Raw genomic sequence first — 17532 nt, forward strand, 5'->3', positions numbered from 1 at the left:
ATTTTGTTCTCTCCTCTCTCTGAGCGGCCAGGCCCTCCCTCGTTTACCGAATGGTCTCTCTCCCCTTTTTATCTTTCCTTCTCTCCCTCCACAGGGCACCCAATCGGGAGAAGTAGGGTAATGTACACAAATCAATACAATCTAAAAATGCTCCACATATGAATGAATTTCATAGAGAAATACATGTTTACAAGAAGTGTATATCAACATATTTCAATGTATTGTAGAAAGAAATGGAAAGCTTGTGAGGAAATGGAAAGCAAGTTCATGAGGACAAATGATCCCTGTTCGACACAGAAACACATGGATTGTTTGTTGCCATAATTTGGAAGCAGAAATGCTTTTTTCACCAACACCAATCACATCCTCCATTGCTACAAACACTGTCTTCTGGTGAATTTTCCTTTATTTAACTAGGTAAGTCAGTTAAGGACAAATTCTGATTTACAATGACAGGCTACCAGGGAACAGTGGGTTAACTGCCTTGTTCAGGGGCAGAACGACAGATTTTTACCTTGTCAGCTTGGGGATTTGATCCAGCAACCTTTCGGTTACTGGCCCAAAGCTCTAACCAGAATTGGTGAGTTATGATACAAGGTCTGTTTGTATGGCCTGAAATCACTGAGATATTGACTGAACAGAGAGAGAGAGAGAGAGCCTGTCTGTAACATTACGCTGTTGGTACTATTGACTGGCCCTCAATACCAGACCCCTCTCTGTGTGTTTGTGTGTGTGTGTGTGTGTGTGTGCATGGGTGTGTGAGAAGCTTTCAGCTGCATTATGCCTTAATGGAGGGGAACACACACATACACACACACACGCACACTCCCCCTCTCTTCTCCATCCCGGGGGCATTGATTTGCCTGAATGACTGCCCTCCCTCCATCCCTCTCTTCTATCGCTCATATGGGAGAGACATGACACCATCCTCTGTGCCCCTCCAGCTGTCCCCTGTGCTCTGTAGGGGACATTAGCATTTCAATGTGTCTCCCCCACCGCTATGACATCATTGCACACATGCCCCACTCCACTCTACTCCACAAAGAGTCTGCTAAAGCAGCAGGGGGCCTGAGGGTAGCCACTCGATCAGCATGTTACAAAGAACACCACAATTGCAATATAGAGGATTGAAGGGCAACCAGTATCTGTTTGTGCCTATGTTTATGTTACGGTAGATTTAGCATGTGGCTAACAGAGATCTATACGTCAGTATGGTAGCGTTAGCATGTGGCTAACAGAGATCTATACGTCAGTATGGTAGCGTTAGCATGTGGTTAACAGAGATTTTTTGTTGTTGAGTTTTATATCAGTATAAATGGCAGTTAAAAAACTGAATTGTGTGTACATCAATATATTTAAGAAAAAGTCCATGTCAATACATGTGTTAGCTAATCTAGATCCATATGTTATGGTAGCGTTAGAATTTAGCTATGTGTGTTTGAGTGTAAATAGTGAGGCTGGTTTGCAGCAGCTAGGCAGCTAACCTTCTGAGGTCAACACAATCTAAAAATAACCACTAACAACACCTCTATTCTCAACAGGTGACGGCAAACATGTGATTTTGTCTCTCTCTGGGCTAATCTGCCCATCTGCCTTGAAGCTGTGGTGTGAACACATGCATACGAGCACGCAATGTGCAGTGTGAACAGGACCAGGTGTTGGGCTAACTGCACTGAACCAGCTCACTGCACTGAAACACATGCATACTATACTCTGATGCAGTATACACACTCTACAGCACATCTATACACACAGCAAATTGGCCAGTGTTACCTAGTGTTGATTTTTTAGGATTGTTTTTAATATCTATGTTTTTGCATGTTCATTGATTGACTGATTCATCTTATTCTATATAAAGATAAATAACATACATTTTTTCTAAACTAATCCAATCAGTTAGTTAGATGTATTGCACCCATTACTGAAATGGTTTTGACAGTCATTCTGAATGCAGGTTGCCTGTGAATATACATTCCAAATGTTGGATATCCCCACTCTGACTGGATTCCAAAAGGAACTACACATCACTTGGCAAGCCAGCAAAATGTGACTTGCAGGCCTGATGTGGCCTGTAAACCAGGAAGTTCATAACATCACTGTGTTACGGTAAAACTTGGCCATAAAAGTGAGAACTTATGATGTATTTAATCTATTGTCATAAAAGTTTAATTTTAACGGGTAACATTCATCTACAGGAGCAAAAATGAACAATTAAAACAACCATGTCTCTTGTCACTAACAAATACAGTCATGGGCAGTAACTCTACGGTTTACACAAAAAGGAAAGGCACAGTGGGAAATGTTATTGAGGCGTGGCTTCGAGTGGGCATGACTTTCAACACATTATTTTTTTTATCTACCTGTGAGCGGAAGTGTTGTACCAGTTTAAGTGGTCCATGATTATGTAACTAAAGTTTGAGCATATCGGCTCCAAGTTTGGATGTTTTTGGAAGTACTTAAGAGCATGCTGCAATGAAGATGTGTAAATATTATTGTAATGTCCTAAACCCAACACTGAGTGACCTTGTTTGAGTAACAGACTGCTTTGCGTAATGTTTAAAAAGACTATACGAGGTGTTATTGCATAACACCATTGGTGCAAACTATATCAAATCAAATCAAATCTAATTTTATATACACTTCATAGTGTTAAAAAGACTATATGAGGTGTTATTGTGTAACATTAAGTGTAAATTACCTAACACTGACAAAGTGTAATAGTGTCAGCACTGAGCACAGTGTTAATTTAAAAATGAAAAGTGTGGAACTGTATAGACACTGTCCCAGTGTTGATTTAAGACTGAAAAGTGTGGACCTGTGTAGACACTGTCCCAGTGTTGATTTAACACTGGATCATTTGCTGTGTATATAGCTAGACATACAAACACACGTTGGAAAATACACAAACTGTACAGTATATCAATGCACACTGTGCACCACACACATTTTGGAAATGTAACACTTCTTCGTCTTAGAGTGGGAGAACCAGAGAGAGTGACAGAGGGAAGGAGAAATGGGCATTTGTGATAGTTTTACATGTCAATGACCACAGGTGAAGACAGCGTGAACACTAACCCGCACGACACTGGGTCAATTGTGCGCTGCCTCATTGGTCTCCCGGTCGCGGCCGGCTGTGACAGAGCCTGGACTCAAACCAGGATCTCTAGTGGCACAGCTAGCACTGTGATGCAGTGCCATAGACCACTACGCCACTAACTGTATTAATCAACAGTCTGATACTGTATAAACTGAATACAGTAGATTACCGTAGAATGCACAGTAAAATACCATACCTTTGTTTTACAGTATTAATTATGTTGCATTGTGAAAAACTGTTGTGGGCAGGGAAAGAGTCTATGGCTCATTAACATATTTTATACCGTGCCTTGTAAGAGGCTTTATTTGTTGAACCCGTGAGTACCACCGCAGAATACAGTAATATACCGTATTTTAGGAATTCTTCAAACCTTGTCCTGAAACTCTACAGTAACTTACTGGCCAATTGTTGCCAGTGATTTACTGTAATTCAGAATACTGTTCAAAAACCTTTTGGTATTGTTGTTTCTCACTCATTAACACATTTTTATGCATGTCTTGAAAGAGGCTATATTAGTTGTGCCTGATAATGAGAGTACTGCATCAATTTAAGTGATATGTGGTAGTGATTCCTACCAATTAAATGTCCATAGGGAACAGATCAAAGTGGTAGAAAGTCACAAACCTTTAACGGTTGAGCGGCTAGCCATGTCCTTTTGATCTGCTCTGCCCGGTAGTATTGACATTTTAGAATCCTTTGTTAAGGCTTAAAGTGAAAATGATAGAAAACACCATATATCAGTTGGCATAGTGTAATATATAATTAAATATTCACTGTTAGCAATTGCTGATTTTATTTTTGAACAATTCAACAATAAAGTACTATAATGCTGTTTTGCTATATACATTTACTGCAGCATGCTGTAAATGATGGTGCCTTGTTGAGAATTAATGTGGGCAGAGAAAGAATTGCTGGCTCATTAACATATTTTAAGGCTTGCCTTGTAAGAGGATATATTTGTTGCACCCATTAGTGAGAGTCCTGTACCGATGTAAGTGATATGTGGCAGTAGTTCCCTGACACCTAAATGTATGTAGGGAAAAGGTCAGAAGTGTAAGATTAAATAAAGGTAAAATAAAAAAGTAGAGGTGAAAGTATCTTTTAACTCTAGATATTCAAGCGATAAATAACATAGATTATTCATCAATTCAAAATGCCTACAGCCATGCTGCTTGCTATAATCCCTTATAACTACAGTAACATACTGTAGACAACAATGTGTACTGTTTAATGCTCACTTTTACTGTATTGTACTGTGTTTCATTGCTCTGGCATTAAGTTACAGTGAATACTGTAAATTAGATTACAGTAAAACAATTGGTACTGTAAAATGGATTACAGTGTCTGTACTCACTGGCCAATTGCTGCCATTATTATATAGGAAATGTTTTACAGTGTACTGCAGCGCTGAGCTCTCTCTCTCATCTCTTTCTCTCTCATCTCTTTCTAACCTACTGACACCCCTTCCCAGACTGGGTCAGTACACACCTCGTAGCTCCCTCCCCTCCTTGGTCCTGCGGACTCTGATCTTCAGCCTCCTGTCTGACTCCTGCAGGACAGGCCAGAAACAGTCCTCAGCCGGGGCTATGACCACGTCCAGAGGCATCACCCTCAACACGCTCAACATACACGCGTTCTAGTGCACTCAGATCGGGAACACACTGACTGCCGTCCAGACCAATGGAGTCCCCCAGGAAAAAGTTAGCAGAACGGCTAAACAAACAAATCACTTGTTCCGAAAAACTTCAGAGGGTAAAGCCGGTCAGGTCTAAAATTCCACACTACAAAGTCCCAGCTGTCACTACTCCGACTGGTGGTGACCAAGTCCAAGTCCAAACTCAGATCCCAAAGTCCAAGGGGGGAAGGAACCTTAGTCCCCGAACTCAAGAGAACAGACGGAACCCACTTCCAGAAAGTAAACTACTCCCAAACATCTGTAGATGTACTGCCCACAAGTTCCACAAGTCACTTCTAGAACTCATTCAGTTCAAATCCACCAAGGATCATATTTTTCCTATAATATCTACCAAAGCCATAGAGGTCCAGTAGTATTTTGAGGAATAATGAAAGGAATAACTATGGAGAGAAGAAAGAAGAAAGAGAGTACATGTCTGTCTGTCTGTAGCTGCTACTGAGTGTGTCTCTCCGTGCCTTCTCTCCGTGTGTGTGAGCCCACAGGCAGAAGAGCAGTACCCTATTGTTGTGCTGTTTGGCTCTCCCCGTCTCTCATTCGCTCACACTTCTCCCCCTCCCTCCCTGCCTGCTTCCCTCTCTCTCTCCCTCCCGCTCCTCTGTGTAGAGGATGACGTAGTTGTTCTCTCTCTCCTCGTTTGCTCGCCCGGGGGGGTGAATGAGCTCACTTGCAGTGAGCTCAGATTCTGACCCTGCCCTTCCCCTCTCCCCTCCTCCCTCCCAGTCTTCCTCCCTCACTCCCTCCCTCTCTTGTGGAGCCAGTGCTCCGTCATAGCTAATGTCTAAGGCATGTAACCGCATTCCTTACTCACCAGACAAATATGTGGTCACCTCAGGGGCCTAGTGAGCTGGAGCAGGGAGACAGCAACTACTGCTCTATGTGTTTTAGCAAGATACACACTGCATCTCTGTGTGTTTGTGTTCAATTAAATAGTTTGTGATTTATAATGTGCAGTGTGTATACAACAAGTAGATGACATCGCTCCCTCTGAAACACATCACTCTCTGCCTTTGCAAAACACACACTCAATGCCTATGTGTGCTTAATTAAATACGGTATGTTTTCTGATGTGCAGTGTGTGTGTGTGTGTGAGTGTAGATGGGTAAAAATGTTAAAAGCAGACATTGAATATCCCTTTGAGCATGGTTGAGTTATTAATTACAATTTGGATGGTGTATCAATACACCCAGTCACTACAAAGTTACAGGTGTCCATCTTAACTCAGTTGCAGGAGAGGAAGGAAACCGCTCAGGGATTTCACCATGAGCCCAATTGTGATTTTAAAACAGTTACAAAGTTGAATGATTGTGATAGGAGAAAACTGAGGATGGATCAACAACATTGTCGTTACTCCACAATACTAACCTAATTGACAGAGTGAAAAGAAGGAACCCTGTATAGAATAAAAAATATTCCAAAACATGCATCCTGTTTGCAACAAGGCACTAAAGTAATACTACAAAGAATGTGGCAAAGCTATTAACTTTGTTCTAAATAAAAAGTGTTATGTTTTGGGAAAATCAAACACAACACATCACTGAATACCACTCAAGCATGGAATTTTGAAACATGGTGGTGGCTGCATCATGTTATAGGTACGCTTGTCATCGGAAAGGAATAGGGAGTTCTTTGGGATAAGGAAAATGGAATACAGCTATATGAACAGGCACAACCCTAGAGAAAAACCTAGTTCAGTCTGCTTTCCACCAGACACTGGAAGAAAAATTCATCTTTCAGCAAGACAATAACCTAAATCACAAGGTCAAATCTACACTGGAGTTGCTTATCAAGACAACATTGAATGTTCCTGAGTGGCCTAGTTACATTTTTGACTTAAATCGTTTTGAAAATCTATGGCAAGACTTGAAAATGGCTGTCTAGCAATGATAAACAATCAACTTGATAGAGCTTGTAGACTTTTAAAAAGAGTCATGGGAAAATAATGTACAATCCAGTTGTGCAAACCTCTTAGAGACGTACCCAAAAAGGCTGTAATCGCAGCCAAAGGTGCTTCTACTGACTCAGGGGTGTGAATACTTACAGCATGTAAATGAGATATTTCTGTATTTCATCAAGAAATTAGCAAAAAATATCGAAACACATGTTTTCACTTTGTCATTATGGAGTATTGTGTGAAAAAAAAATGGTCCATTTTGAATTCTGGCAATAACATAACAAAATGTGGAATTAAGTCAAGGGATATGAATACTTTCTGAAGGCACTGTATGAATACTTTCTGAAGGCACTGTATTATGTGTTGTGCAGTATACGGCATGTATTGGAGTGTGTGAGTATTCAATTCAATTCAAATAACTCTTATTTCCTGGGAGGGAACTTAATGTATGGTGAAGAATGGTACGAACAGGATATATAACAACATAGAACACAAGAACATGTAGGCTACAGTATAAAGGATTAGACACATTCTATGTTCTCCCAGGGTATATCCACATATATACAAATACAAATACAAACTTCAATAGAGTTAAGTAGTTTAATGGATGTTGGCACAAAACTAGATGCTGCTCTCTTAGATTTGAATGGGAGATCTTTATACCTGGTTATTCAGTGTGTGTGTGTGTTATGTCAAACGCTATTTGTTCCCCCTTCTTCCTCACTCGTTTTTTGTAAATGTCACTGAGGGGTTCCTGGCTTGCTCCAATGATCTTCCTACTGATTCTTGATAACCTGTCCAATTGGTTCTAACTTGTGTTCCCTAGAGCACCAAACCAACAGAAAATATTAAAAGCTAATATGAATTCTAAAAAGCATTTATAAAACGCTTGGAGGAAGAATTGGTGTTTATTAAACTTCCTTCCACCTCCACAGAAAGAACACACGACACATACAGTGTGTTGAAAAGGTATTTAGCCCCTTTCTGATTCTCTCAATTTTTGCATCTTTTTTATAGTGAATTATCAGATCTTCAACCAAAAACAAATATTAAAATAAAGGGGACCTGAGTTTACAAATAACAACAACAAAAAATATTTTTTACATTTAATTAACAAATTTATGCAACACTCAATTCTCCTGTGTGAGAAAGTAATTTCCCCCTAACACACAATAACTGGTTGTGTCACCTTTATATGCAATGACTGCAACCAAATGCTTCCTGTAGTTGTTGATCATTCTCTCACATCACTGTGGAGGGATTTTGGCTCACTCTTGCATGCAGAACTGCTTTAACTCAGCGACATTTGTGGGTTTTCAAGCATAAACTGCATGTTTCAAGTCCTGCTGCAACATCTCAATTGGGATTAGGTCTGGACTTTGACTAGAACATTCCCAAAACTTCAAATTGGTTGCTTTTTAACCATTTTCATGAAGACTTGATTGTGTGTTTAGAATCATTGTCTTGCTGCAGGACCCAGCTGCACTTCAGCTCACAGACGGATGGCCTGATATTCTCCTGTAGAATTCTCTGATACAGAGCACAATTCATGGTTCCTTCTATTAAGGCAAGTCGTCCAGGTTCTGAGGCAGAAAAGCATCCCCAAACCATCACACTACCCCCACAATGCTTGACCGTTGGTATGAGATTCTTACTGTGGAATGCAGTGTTTGGTTTTCGACCAGACATAATGGGACCCATCTCATCCAGAAAGGTGACTCAAGTTTGCCAAAAAGCACCTGGAAGCTGCTGGAGGATCCTCAAGAATCTTGTAAGAATGTTCTATGGACAGATGAGTCAAAAGTACAACTAGCGGAGTGGAACTATCCTTCCACTGAGTTGCATGATTTTTCAGAGAACGCATAGAGCCCTGAGGTGATTATGTCTTTCATACCATGGCTATAATTTAACACATTTGCCGCTAGAACTGTGTTTATTTGCCGGTAGAATTGTGTTCAACATCTATTGAAGTAGCTAGACAGTTTACTTGGTAGCTACAGTAGTTGGCTTGGTAACCAAACAAACAGACTTCCTAGTTTAACTAACCAAACCATCTGTCCTAGCTTGTTTTTATGAAAATCCTATTCAACAATGTCAATAATGTTTTCAATTCAACTTTTGCTCAAACATAGAACATGTAAGAATTAACTATAGCCATTGAATTCTACCGTACAGATATACCATTGTGAAATAATGCACACTCTAGAATGCCCTTCAAGTCAATCAGAAACGAATATTCAACAATCACATGGTATAATGAGTTTTGAATTCCAGTATGGGTAGACCATCTTGTGTGTGTGTGTGTGTACAAGATCTCGTTGTTTTACCAATTTGACTTCAGATTATGACGTTTATCCATGTTTCTCCAAACGTCACATTTCAAAGTGTTTTTGACATCCTGACTGCTCCTGCTCAGCATCGTTCTGTTTCCCAAACGTCATATTTCGAAGGGAAACGGTTAATAAGGGTTAAGGTTTGGGGAAGGGTTAAAACATTAACTTTAGGCATTGGGATAGGGATAGGGATAGGGATAAGTATAAGTATAGGGATAGGGATAGGGATAAGTATAAGGATAGGGATATGTATAAGGATAGGGATAGGGATAAGTATAAGGATAGGGATAAGGATAGGGATATGGATAAGGATAAGGATAGGGTAAAGGGTAAAGGGTAAAATATATGTAACTAAGGGTCTATCACTGGTATTGAACATGCAACCATTGGATCTGGAGTCATGGGATTATGCCCATCTGCCTTAGCAAAACACAAGCCAACTTGATAGCAATAGCACTCACTGTTGCCCCTAATGGCAAGTTCTGAAGACATTTCCTGACGTCCTCCGGACATGTCAGACGCCCAATTTTGAACAATCTGCCTGTTCCGGCTCTTGTCTTAAGACACTATGTTCTCGCTCGGGGAGCAGTGAGTAAGAAAGAACACACACAAACACACACACACACACACACAATGCCTTACTATGGTATGACAAACATGTAGGCTAACCATAGAAATAGAATCCACCCATTATGCCATTATTGCTTTGAATGGGGAGGCACGTTCTATAGATTTTATTTCTATGGGCCAAATGTCCTCACACTAAGCAACGAGGATTAGCTGCTCTGTTATAGGAAGTGAAAATCTAAACAATCACTTTGATCATCAAGTTAAAATTGAGTTGTTGTCACCCTAATCTTACGATTTTCTAGATTATCTTTCTAATGTCAACGCCAATCATTTTCTTCCGGTATGATCACAGAACAATTGTAAAATATACTACATTGTTGCAGTAAAAATGGTTAACTGAATTAGCTACATTGTAAAGTTTTGTTTTTAGCCTCGTAATGGTTGAGGTTTGGATTGGGAAGGGCAGACTGATCCAAGATCTGTGATTAGAGGGAAGTTGTTATTCCTATAACCCTGTGAGTGAGTGACTACAGTGGTGGAACTAGCAGTAGGCCAACATCTGTGGTCCATGATGGTCAGAGAGAGAGGCAGAAGAAGTAGGTCATTTGGAAATAAGCGCTGAACCCTGCCATGTAGCTCAGTTGTTATATGCCTTTTAAGATGCTTTGGATGAAAGCATCTGCTGAATTCATCTTCTTGATGAATCATCACTAACTCACACATGAACGTACTGTACGTACACACACATAGCAATGCTTTCTAAGCCCTCAATTACAAATACCTATCCACCCGTCTGGAAATTATATCAACCTCATTTGTCAACACAGGTGTGGCACTCCCTAGAGGCCATATTGTGTAACTATTGTCATTATTTAAAGCAAGCATAAATTGGCTTTTAGTGTCCAGTAAGTTCCTGTCCATTTCTTTGAGTAGCCAACTACGTGACCATCAGTTGGTAAACTTCAATGGGGTTTGTTGTCCTCTCTCCCTTTCCTCCCCTTCCCCTCTCCTCCCTCGTTCACTTCTTCTCCCCTTCCCCTCACTTCCCTCCTGTCCATGTCTCATCCCCAGGCAGGATAACAAGGCCCCGAATAGCAGGTCTTTAATCAAGGAATTGCAGACAGGGTGTTAAAAACAAAAGGGGAACATTTTTATTTACTGCACACGTATGCCTGCCAGGTAAAAAATAGGTGCGCTGGCCACTCTGACCCACCCTAATGGCTTTTGTCTAAACCATTGACATTGTCAAGCCAAACATGGTTTGCATGACAGTAGTTCCATAAGGACTGAGCAATAGAGCAAATCAGACTGGCACCAAGGCTAAATATAACCAGGACTGGTAAAGAAAAACTCCTGGCCCTACAAGTAAAGTAACAAATAGGAATACAATCAAATGTTATTGGTTGCGTACACATATTTTGCAATGTTATCGCAGGTGCAGCAAAATAGCCAAAGATATGTGGACACCCTTTAAAATGAGTGGATTTGGCTATTTCAGCCACATGCATTGCTGACAGGTGTGTAAAATTGAGCACACAGCCATACAATCTCCATAGATAAACATTGGCAGTAGAATGGCACAAACTGAAGAACTCAGTAACTTTCAACGTGGCACGTCATAGGATGACACCTTTCCAACAAGTCAGTTCGTCAAATTCCTGTCCTGCTAGAGCTGCCCCGGTCAACTGTAAGTGATGTTATTGTGAAGTGGAAACGTTTAGGAGCAACATCAGCTCAGCCGTAAAGTGGTAGGCCACACAAGATCACAGAATGGGACAGCCGAGTGCTAAAGCGTGTAGCATGTAAAAATAGTCTGCCCTCAGTTACAACACTCACTACTGAGTTCCAAACTGTCTCTGGAAGCAACGTCAACACAAGAACTGTTCGTCGGGAGCTTCATGAAATGGGTTTCCATGGTCGAGTAGCCACAAACAAGCGTCAGCTGGAGTGGTATAAAGCTTGCTGTCATTGGACATTGGAGAAGTGAAAATGCATTGTCTGGAGTGATGAATCACGCAGTTATAGCAGCAAAGAGGGGACCAACTCCATATTAATACCCATGATTTTGGAATGAGATGTTCAACGAGCAGGTGTCTACATACATATACAGTGCCTTGCGAAAGTATTCGGCCCCCTTGAACTTTGCGACCTTTTGCCACATTTCAGGCTTCAAACATAAAGATATAAAACTGTTTTTTTTGTGAAGAATCAACAACAAGTGGGACACAATCATGAAGTGGAACGACATTTATTGGATATTTCAAACTTTTTTAACAAATCAAAAACTGAAAAATTGGGCGTGCAAAATTTTTCAGCCCCTTTACTTTCAGTGCAGCAAACTCTCTCCAGAAGTTCAGTGAGGATCTCTGAATGATCCAATGTTGACCTAAATGACTAATGATGATAAATACAATCCACCTGTGTGTAATCAAGTCTCCGTATAAATGCACCTGCACTGTGATAGTCTCAGAGGTCCGTTAAAAGCGCAGAGAGCATCATGAAGAACAAGGAACACACCAGGCAGGTCCGAGATACTGGTGTGAAGAAGTTTAAAGCCGGATTTGGATACAAAAAGATTTCCCAAGCTTTAAACATCCCAAGGAGCACTGTGCAAGCGATAATATTGAAATGGAAGGAGTATCAGACCACTGCAAATCTACCAAGACCTGGCCGTCCCTCTATACTTTCAGCTCATACAAGGAGAAGACTGATCAGAGATGCAGCCAAGAGGCCCATGATCACTCTGGATGAACTGCAGAGATCTACAGCTGAGGTGGGAGACTCTGTCCATAGGACAACAATCAGTCGTATATTGCACAAATCTGGCCTTTATGGAAGAGTGGCAAGAAGAAAGCCATTTCTTAAAGATATCCATAGAAAGTGTCGTTTAAAGTTTGCCACAAGCCACCTGGGAGACACACCAAACATGTGGAAGAAGGTGCTCTGGTCAGATGAAACCAAAATTGAACTTTTTGGCAACAATGCAAAACGTTATGTTTGGCGTAAATGCAACACACCATCCCCACTGTCAAACATGGTGGTGGCAGCATCATGGTTTGGGCCTGCTTTTCTTCAGCAGGGACAGGGAAGATGGTTAAAATTGATGGGAAGATGGATGGAGCCAAATACAGGACCATTCTGGAAGAAAACCTGATGGAGTCTGCAAAAGACCTGAGACTGGGACGGAGATTTGTCTTCCAACAAGACAATGATCCAAAACATAAAGCAATATCTACAATGGAATGGTTCAAAAATAAACATATCCAGGTGTTAGAATGGCCAAGTCAAAGTCCAGACCTGAATCCAATCGAGAATCTGTGGAAAGAACTGAAAACTGCTGTTCACAAATGCTCTCCATCCAACCTCACTGAGCTCGAGCTGTTTTGCAAGGAGGAATGGAAAAAAATTCAGTCTCTCGATGTGCAAAACTGATAGAGACATACCCCAAGCGACTTACAGCTGTAATCGCAGAAAAAGGTGGCGCTACAAAGTATTAACTTAAGGGGGCTGAATAATTTTGCACGCCCAATTTTTCAGTTTTTGAATTGTTAAAAAAGTTTGAAATATCCAATAAATGTCGTTCCACTTCATGATTGTGTCCCACTTGTTGTTGATTCTTCACAAAAAAATACAGTTTTATATCTTTATGTTTGAAACCTGAAATGTAGAAAAAGGTCGCAAAGTTCAAGGGGGCCGAATACTTTCGCAAGGCACTGTATATATATATATATGAAGTCGGAAGTTCACATACACCTTAGCCAAATACATTTAAACTCTGTTTTTGACAATAGTAAAAATTCCCTGTCGTAGATCAGTTAGGATCACCACTTTATTTTAAGAATGTGAAATGTCAGAATAATAGTAGAGAGAATGATTTATTTCAGCTTTTATTTCTTTCATCACATTCCCAGTGGGTCAGAAGTTTACATACAGTCAATAAGTATTTGGTAGCATTGTCTTTAAATTGTTTAACTTAGGACAAATGTTTCGGGTAGCCTTCCACAAGCTTTTCACAATAAATACGTTGGGTGAATTTTGGCCCATTCCTCCTGACAGAGCTGGTGTAACCGAGTCAGGTTTGTAGGCCTCCTTGCTTGCACACGCCTTTTCAGTTCTGCCCACACATTTTCTATAGGATTGAGGTCTGTGATGGCCACTCCAATACCTTGACTTTGTTGTCCTTAAGACATTTTTCCACAAATGGGGTCAAAGTCCATTTGGAAGACCCATTTGCGACCAAGCTTTAACTTCCTGACTTATGTCTTGAGATGTTGTTTCAATATATCCACATTATTTTCCTTTCTCGTGATGCCATCTATTTTGTGAAGTGCACCAGTCCCTCCTGCAGCAAAGCAACCCCACAACATGATGCTGCCACCCCCGTGCTTCACGGTTGGGATGGTGGTCTTCTGCTTGCAAGCGTCCCCCTTTTTCCTCCAAACATAATGAATGTCATTTTGGCCAAACAGTTCTATTTTTGTTTCAATCGACCAGAGGAAATTTCTCAAAAAATTTACGATGTTTGTCCCCATGTACAGTTGCAAGTCTGGCTTTATTATGGCGGTTATGGAGCAGTGGCTTCTTCCTTGCTGTCGATATAGGACTTGTTTTTACTGTGGATATAGATACTTTTGTACCTGTTTCCTCCAGCATCTTCACAAGGTCCTGTGCTGTTGTTCTGGGATTGATTTGCACTTTTCGCACCAAAGTATGTTCATCTCTAGGAGACAGAACGCGTCTCCTTCAAGAGCAGTATGACGCCTGCGTGGTCCCATGGTATTTATACTTGCGTACTGTTGTTTGTACAGATGAATGTGGTTCCATCAGGCATTTGGAAATTGCCACAAAGATGAACCAGACTTGTGGAGGTCTACAATTTTAATTCTGAGGTCTTGGCTGATTTCTTTTGATTTTCCCATGATGTCAAGCAAAAAGAGGCACTGAGTTTGAAGGTAGGCCTTGAAATACATCCACAGGTACACCTTCAATTGACTCAAATGATGTCAATTAGCCTATCAGAAGCTTCTAAAGCCATGATGTCATTTTCTGGAATTTTCCAAGCTGTTGTCTTAACTGATGTCTTAACCGACTTGCCAAAACTATAGTTTGTTAACAAGAAATTTGTGGAGTGGTTGAAAAACAAGTTTTAATGACTCCAACCTAACACGGAACCCAAACCGCGTGCACCATCATGTGCCATGGTGCATAAATGTATTTTGTCCCCCCACACCAAACTCAATCATGACACGCAGGATAAAATATCAAAACAAACTCTGAACCAATTACATTAATTTGGGGACAGGTCGAAAAGCATTAAATATTTATGGCAATTTAGCTCGCTAGCTTGCACTTGCTAGCTAATTTGTCCTGGGATATAAACACTGAGTTGTTATTTTAGCTGAAATGCACAAGGTCCTCTACTCCGACAATTAATCCACACATAAAACAGTCAACCGAATTGTTTCTAGTCATCTGTCCTTCCAGGCTTTCTCTTCTCTGGACTTTATATTGCGATTGGCAACGTTCATAAATTTGGTGCATTGCCGCCACCGACCTCGTTCGTCTTTCAGTCACCCACGTGGGTATAACCAATGAGGAGAAGGTATGTGGGTACCTGCTTCTATAAACCAATGAGGAGATGGGAGAGGCAGGACTTGCAGTGCGATCTGCATCACAAATAGAACTGACTTCTATTTTAGCCCTTGACAACGCAGACGCTCGTTGGCGCGTTTTGCGAGCAGTGTGGGTGCAATAATTTAATAATATACATTTCAAAATGTATTTTGCAATGCTCACGCGCGCGACGAGAGCAGTGTAGTCAGGGTATAAATGTATGTAAACTTCCAACTTCAACTGTATATACAGTGAAGAGGCAACGCCAGAATCCCGGCGTCTCCTCTTCACTGTTGAATTTGAGACTGGTGTTTTGAGGGTACTATTTAATTAAGCTGCCAGTTGAGGACTTGTGAGGCATCTGTTTCTCAAACTAGACACTCTAATGTACTTGTCCTCTTGCTCAGTTGTGCACTGGGGCCTTCCACTCCTCTTTCTAATCTGGTTAGAGCCAGTTTGCGCTGTTCTGTGAAGGGAGTATTTAAACAGCGTTGTACAAGATCTTCAGTCTCTTGGCAATTTCTCGCATGGAATAGCCTTCATTTCTCAGAACAAGAATAGACTGACAAGTTTCCGAAGAAAGTCATTTGTTTCTGGCCATTTTAAGCCTGTAATCAAACCCACAAATGCTGATGCTCCTGATACTCAACTAGTCTAAAGAAGGCCAGTTTTAGTCCTTCTTTAATCAGAACCACACTTTTTCCAGCTGTGCTAACAATTACAAAAAGGTTTTCTAATGATCAATTAGCCTTTTAAATTATAAACTTGGATTAGCTAACACAACATGCCATTGGAACACATGATGGTTGCTGATAATGAGCCTCTTTACGCCTATGTAGAGGATGTTGTTACCTAACGCACAACCCTGGTATTTCCACCTATGCAAAACAGTGGTATAGTGTATGTGTTTCTTAGTGGCAGAGTGAGAGCTTCCTTCCTCTTCTAGTTAGGAGAGATAACCTCTTCCTTATTCCATTCCCATAAAGTGTGTCAGGTTAGGTTGTCTAAGCACAGCAGAGATAGGTTGTGTCTGCCTGTAAAATCTGTTTGGTTAGGTTGTCTCAGTACAGCAGGGCAAGGATTGGTTGCGCCTAAGGAGATGCACCACCTGCCTGCCTGTCTCACACCCCAGGCCACACTTGACAGAAGGGAGGGAGGGGCACTACAGTACAGTACGGCACATTTAGGGCTCGTACAGACAGAGACGGGTAAAATGCACAAGAACAAATGTAAACTTCTAATGCACCTAAAGGAAAGCCATCTGCCGTCTCCATTGTCTGTCAATGTTTGAACGGGTTTGAAAGTCTGAAAGGATATGCTTAATAACTTACAGCAACACGTTTTCAAATACAAGAGCTACAGTATATGTAATGGGAAGTTCTGTTAATGTGAATAGTATGCATGTTGACTATAATGTGTTGAATGTGATAGCATGTTATATTCAATCTCTCTCTCTCTCTCTCTCTCTCACTCTCTCAAATCAAATCAAATGTTATTGGTCACATACATGTGATTATCAGATGTTATTGCGGGTGTAGTGAAATGCTTGTGCTTTTAGCTCCGACAGTGCAATAATATCTAACAAGTAATATCTAACAAATTACACAACATATACCCAATACACACAAATATAAGTAGGAATGAATTAAGACTATATACATTTGGACAAGCGATGTCAGAGCGGAACGGAGTACAGGAAAACAGTATATACATATGAGATGAGTAATGCAAGATATGTAAGCATTATTAAGTAAATGAGATACTGTAGAATAGTATAGAAAACAGTATATACATATGAGATGAGTAATGCCAGATGTAAACATTATTAAAGTGACTAGTGTTCCATTTCTTAAAGTGGCCAGTGATTCCTAGTCTACGCCTATAGGCAGCAGCCTCTAATGTGCTAATGATGGCTGTTTAACAGTCTGATGGGCCTTGAGATAGAAGCTGTTCTTCAGTCCCTCGGTCCCAGCTTTGATGCACCTGTAATGACCTCGCCTGGATGATATAGTGGGGGTAAACAGGCAGTGGCTCGGGTGGTTGATGTCCTTGATGATCTTTTTGGCCTCCTGTGACATCGGGTGCTTTTGGTGTCCTGGAGGTCGGGTAGTTTGCCCCGAGTAATGAGTTGGGCAGACTGCACTACCTTCTGGAGAGCCTTGAGGTTGCAGGCGGTGTAGTTGCCGTACCAGGCGGAGATACAGCCTGACAGGATGCTTTCAATTTCAAAAAATTTGTGAGGGTTTGTCTCTCATGCTCGCTCTCTCTGTCTCTCTTTGTCTCTCTCTGTCTCTCTCTGTCTCTCATGCTCCTTCTGTCTATCTGTCAATTC

General features: G+C 41.0%; 1 protein-coding gene across 3 annotated transcripts in view; it reads right to left on the bottom strand.

The window, feature by feature from the left end:
• The window catches only part of LOC110521303 (dual specificity protein phosphatase 8), a 105272-nt gene that overhangs the window by 14922 nt on the left and 72818 nt on the right, over positions 1–17532 (bottom strand). Inside the window, exon 1 of one of the 3 annotated variants that reach the window (XM_021598775.3) lies at positions 4586–5390. The exons of the other annotated variants lie outside the window; for them this stretch is intronic. Coding sequence (XP_021454450.3) covers positions 4586–4724 — 139 coding nt within the window. The 5' untranslated portion in view covers positions 4725–5390. Of the gene's footprint in view, positions 1–4585; positions 5391–17532 lie in introns of those variants that run through there. 3 annotated transcript variants of the gene reach the window in all.

Source organism: Oncorhynchus mykiss, chromosome 4, assembly GCF_057628025.1.
Source record: "Oncorhynchus mykiss isolate SJ-2025 chromosome 4, ASM5762802v1, whole genome shotgun sequence".
Lineage (NCBI taxonomy): Eukaryota > Metazoa > Chordata > Actinopteri > Salmoniformes > Salmonidae > Oncorhynchus > Oncorhynchus mykiss.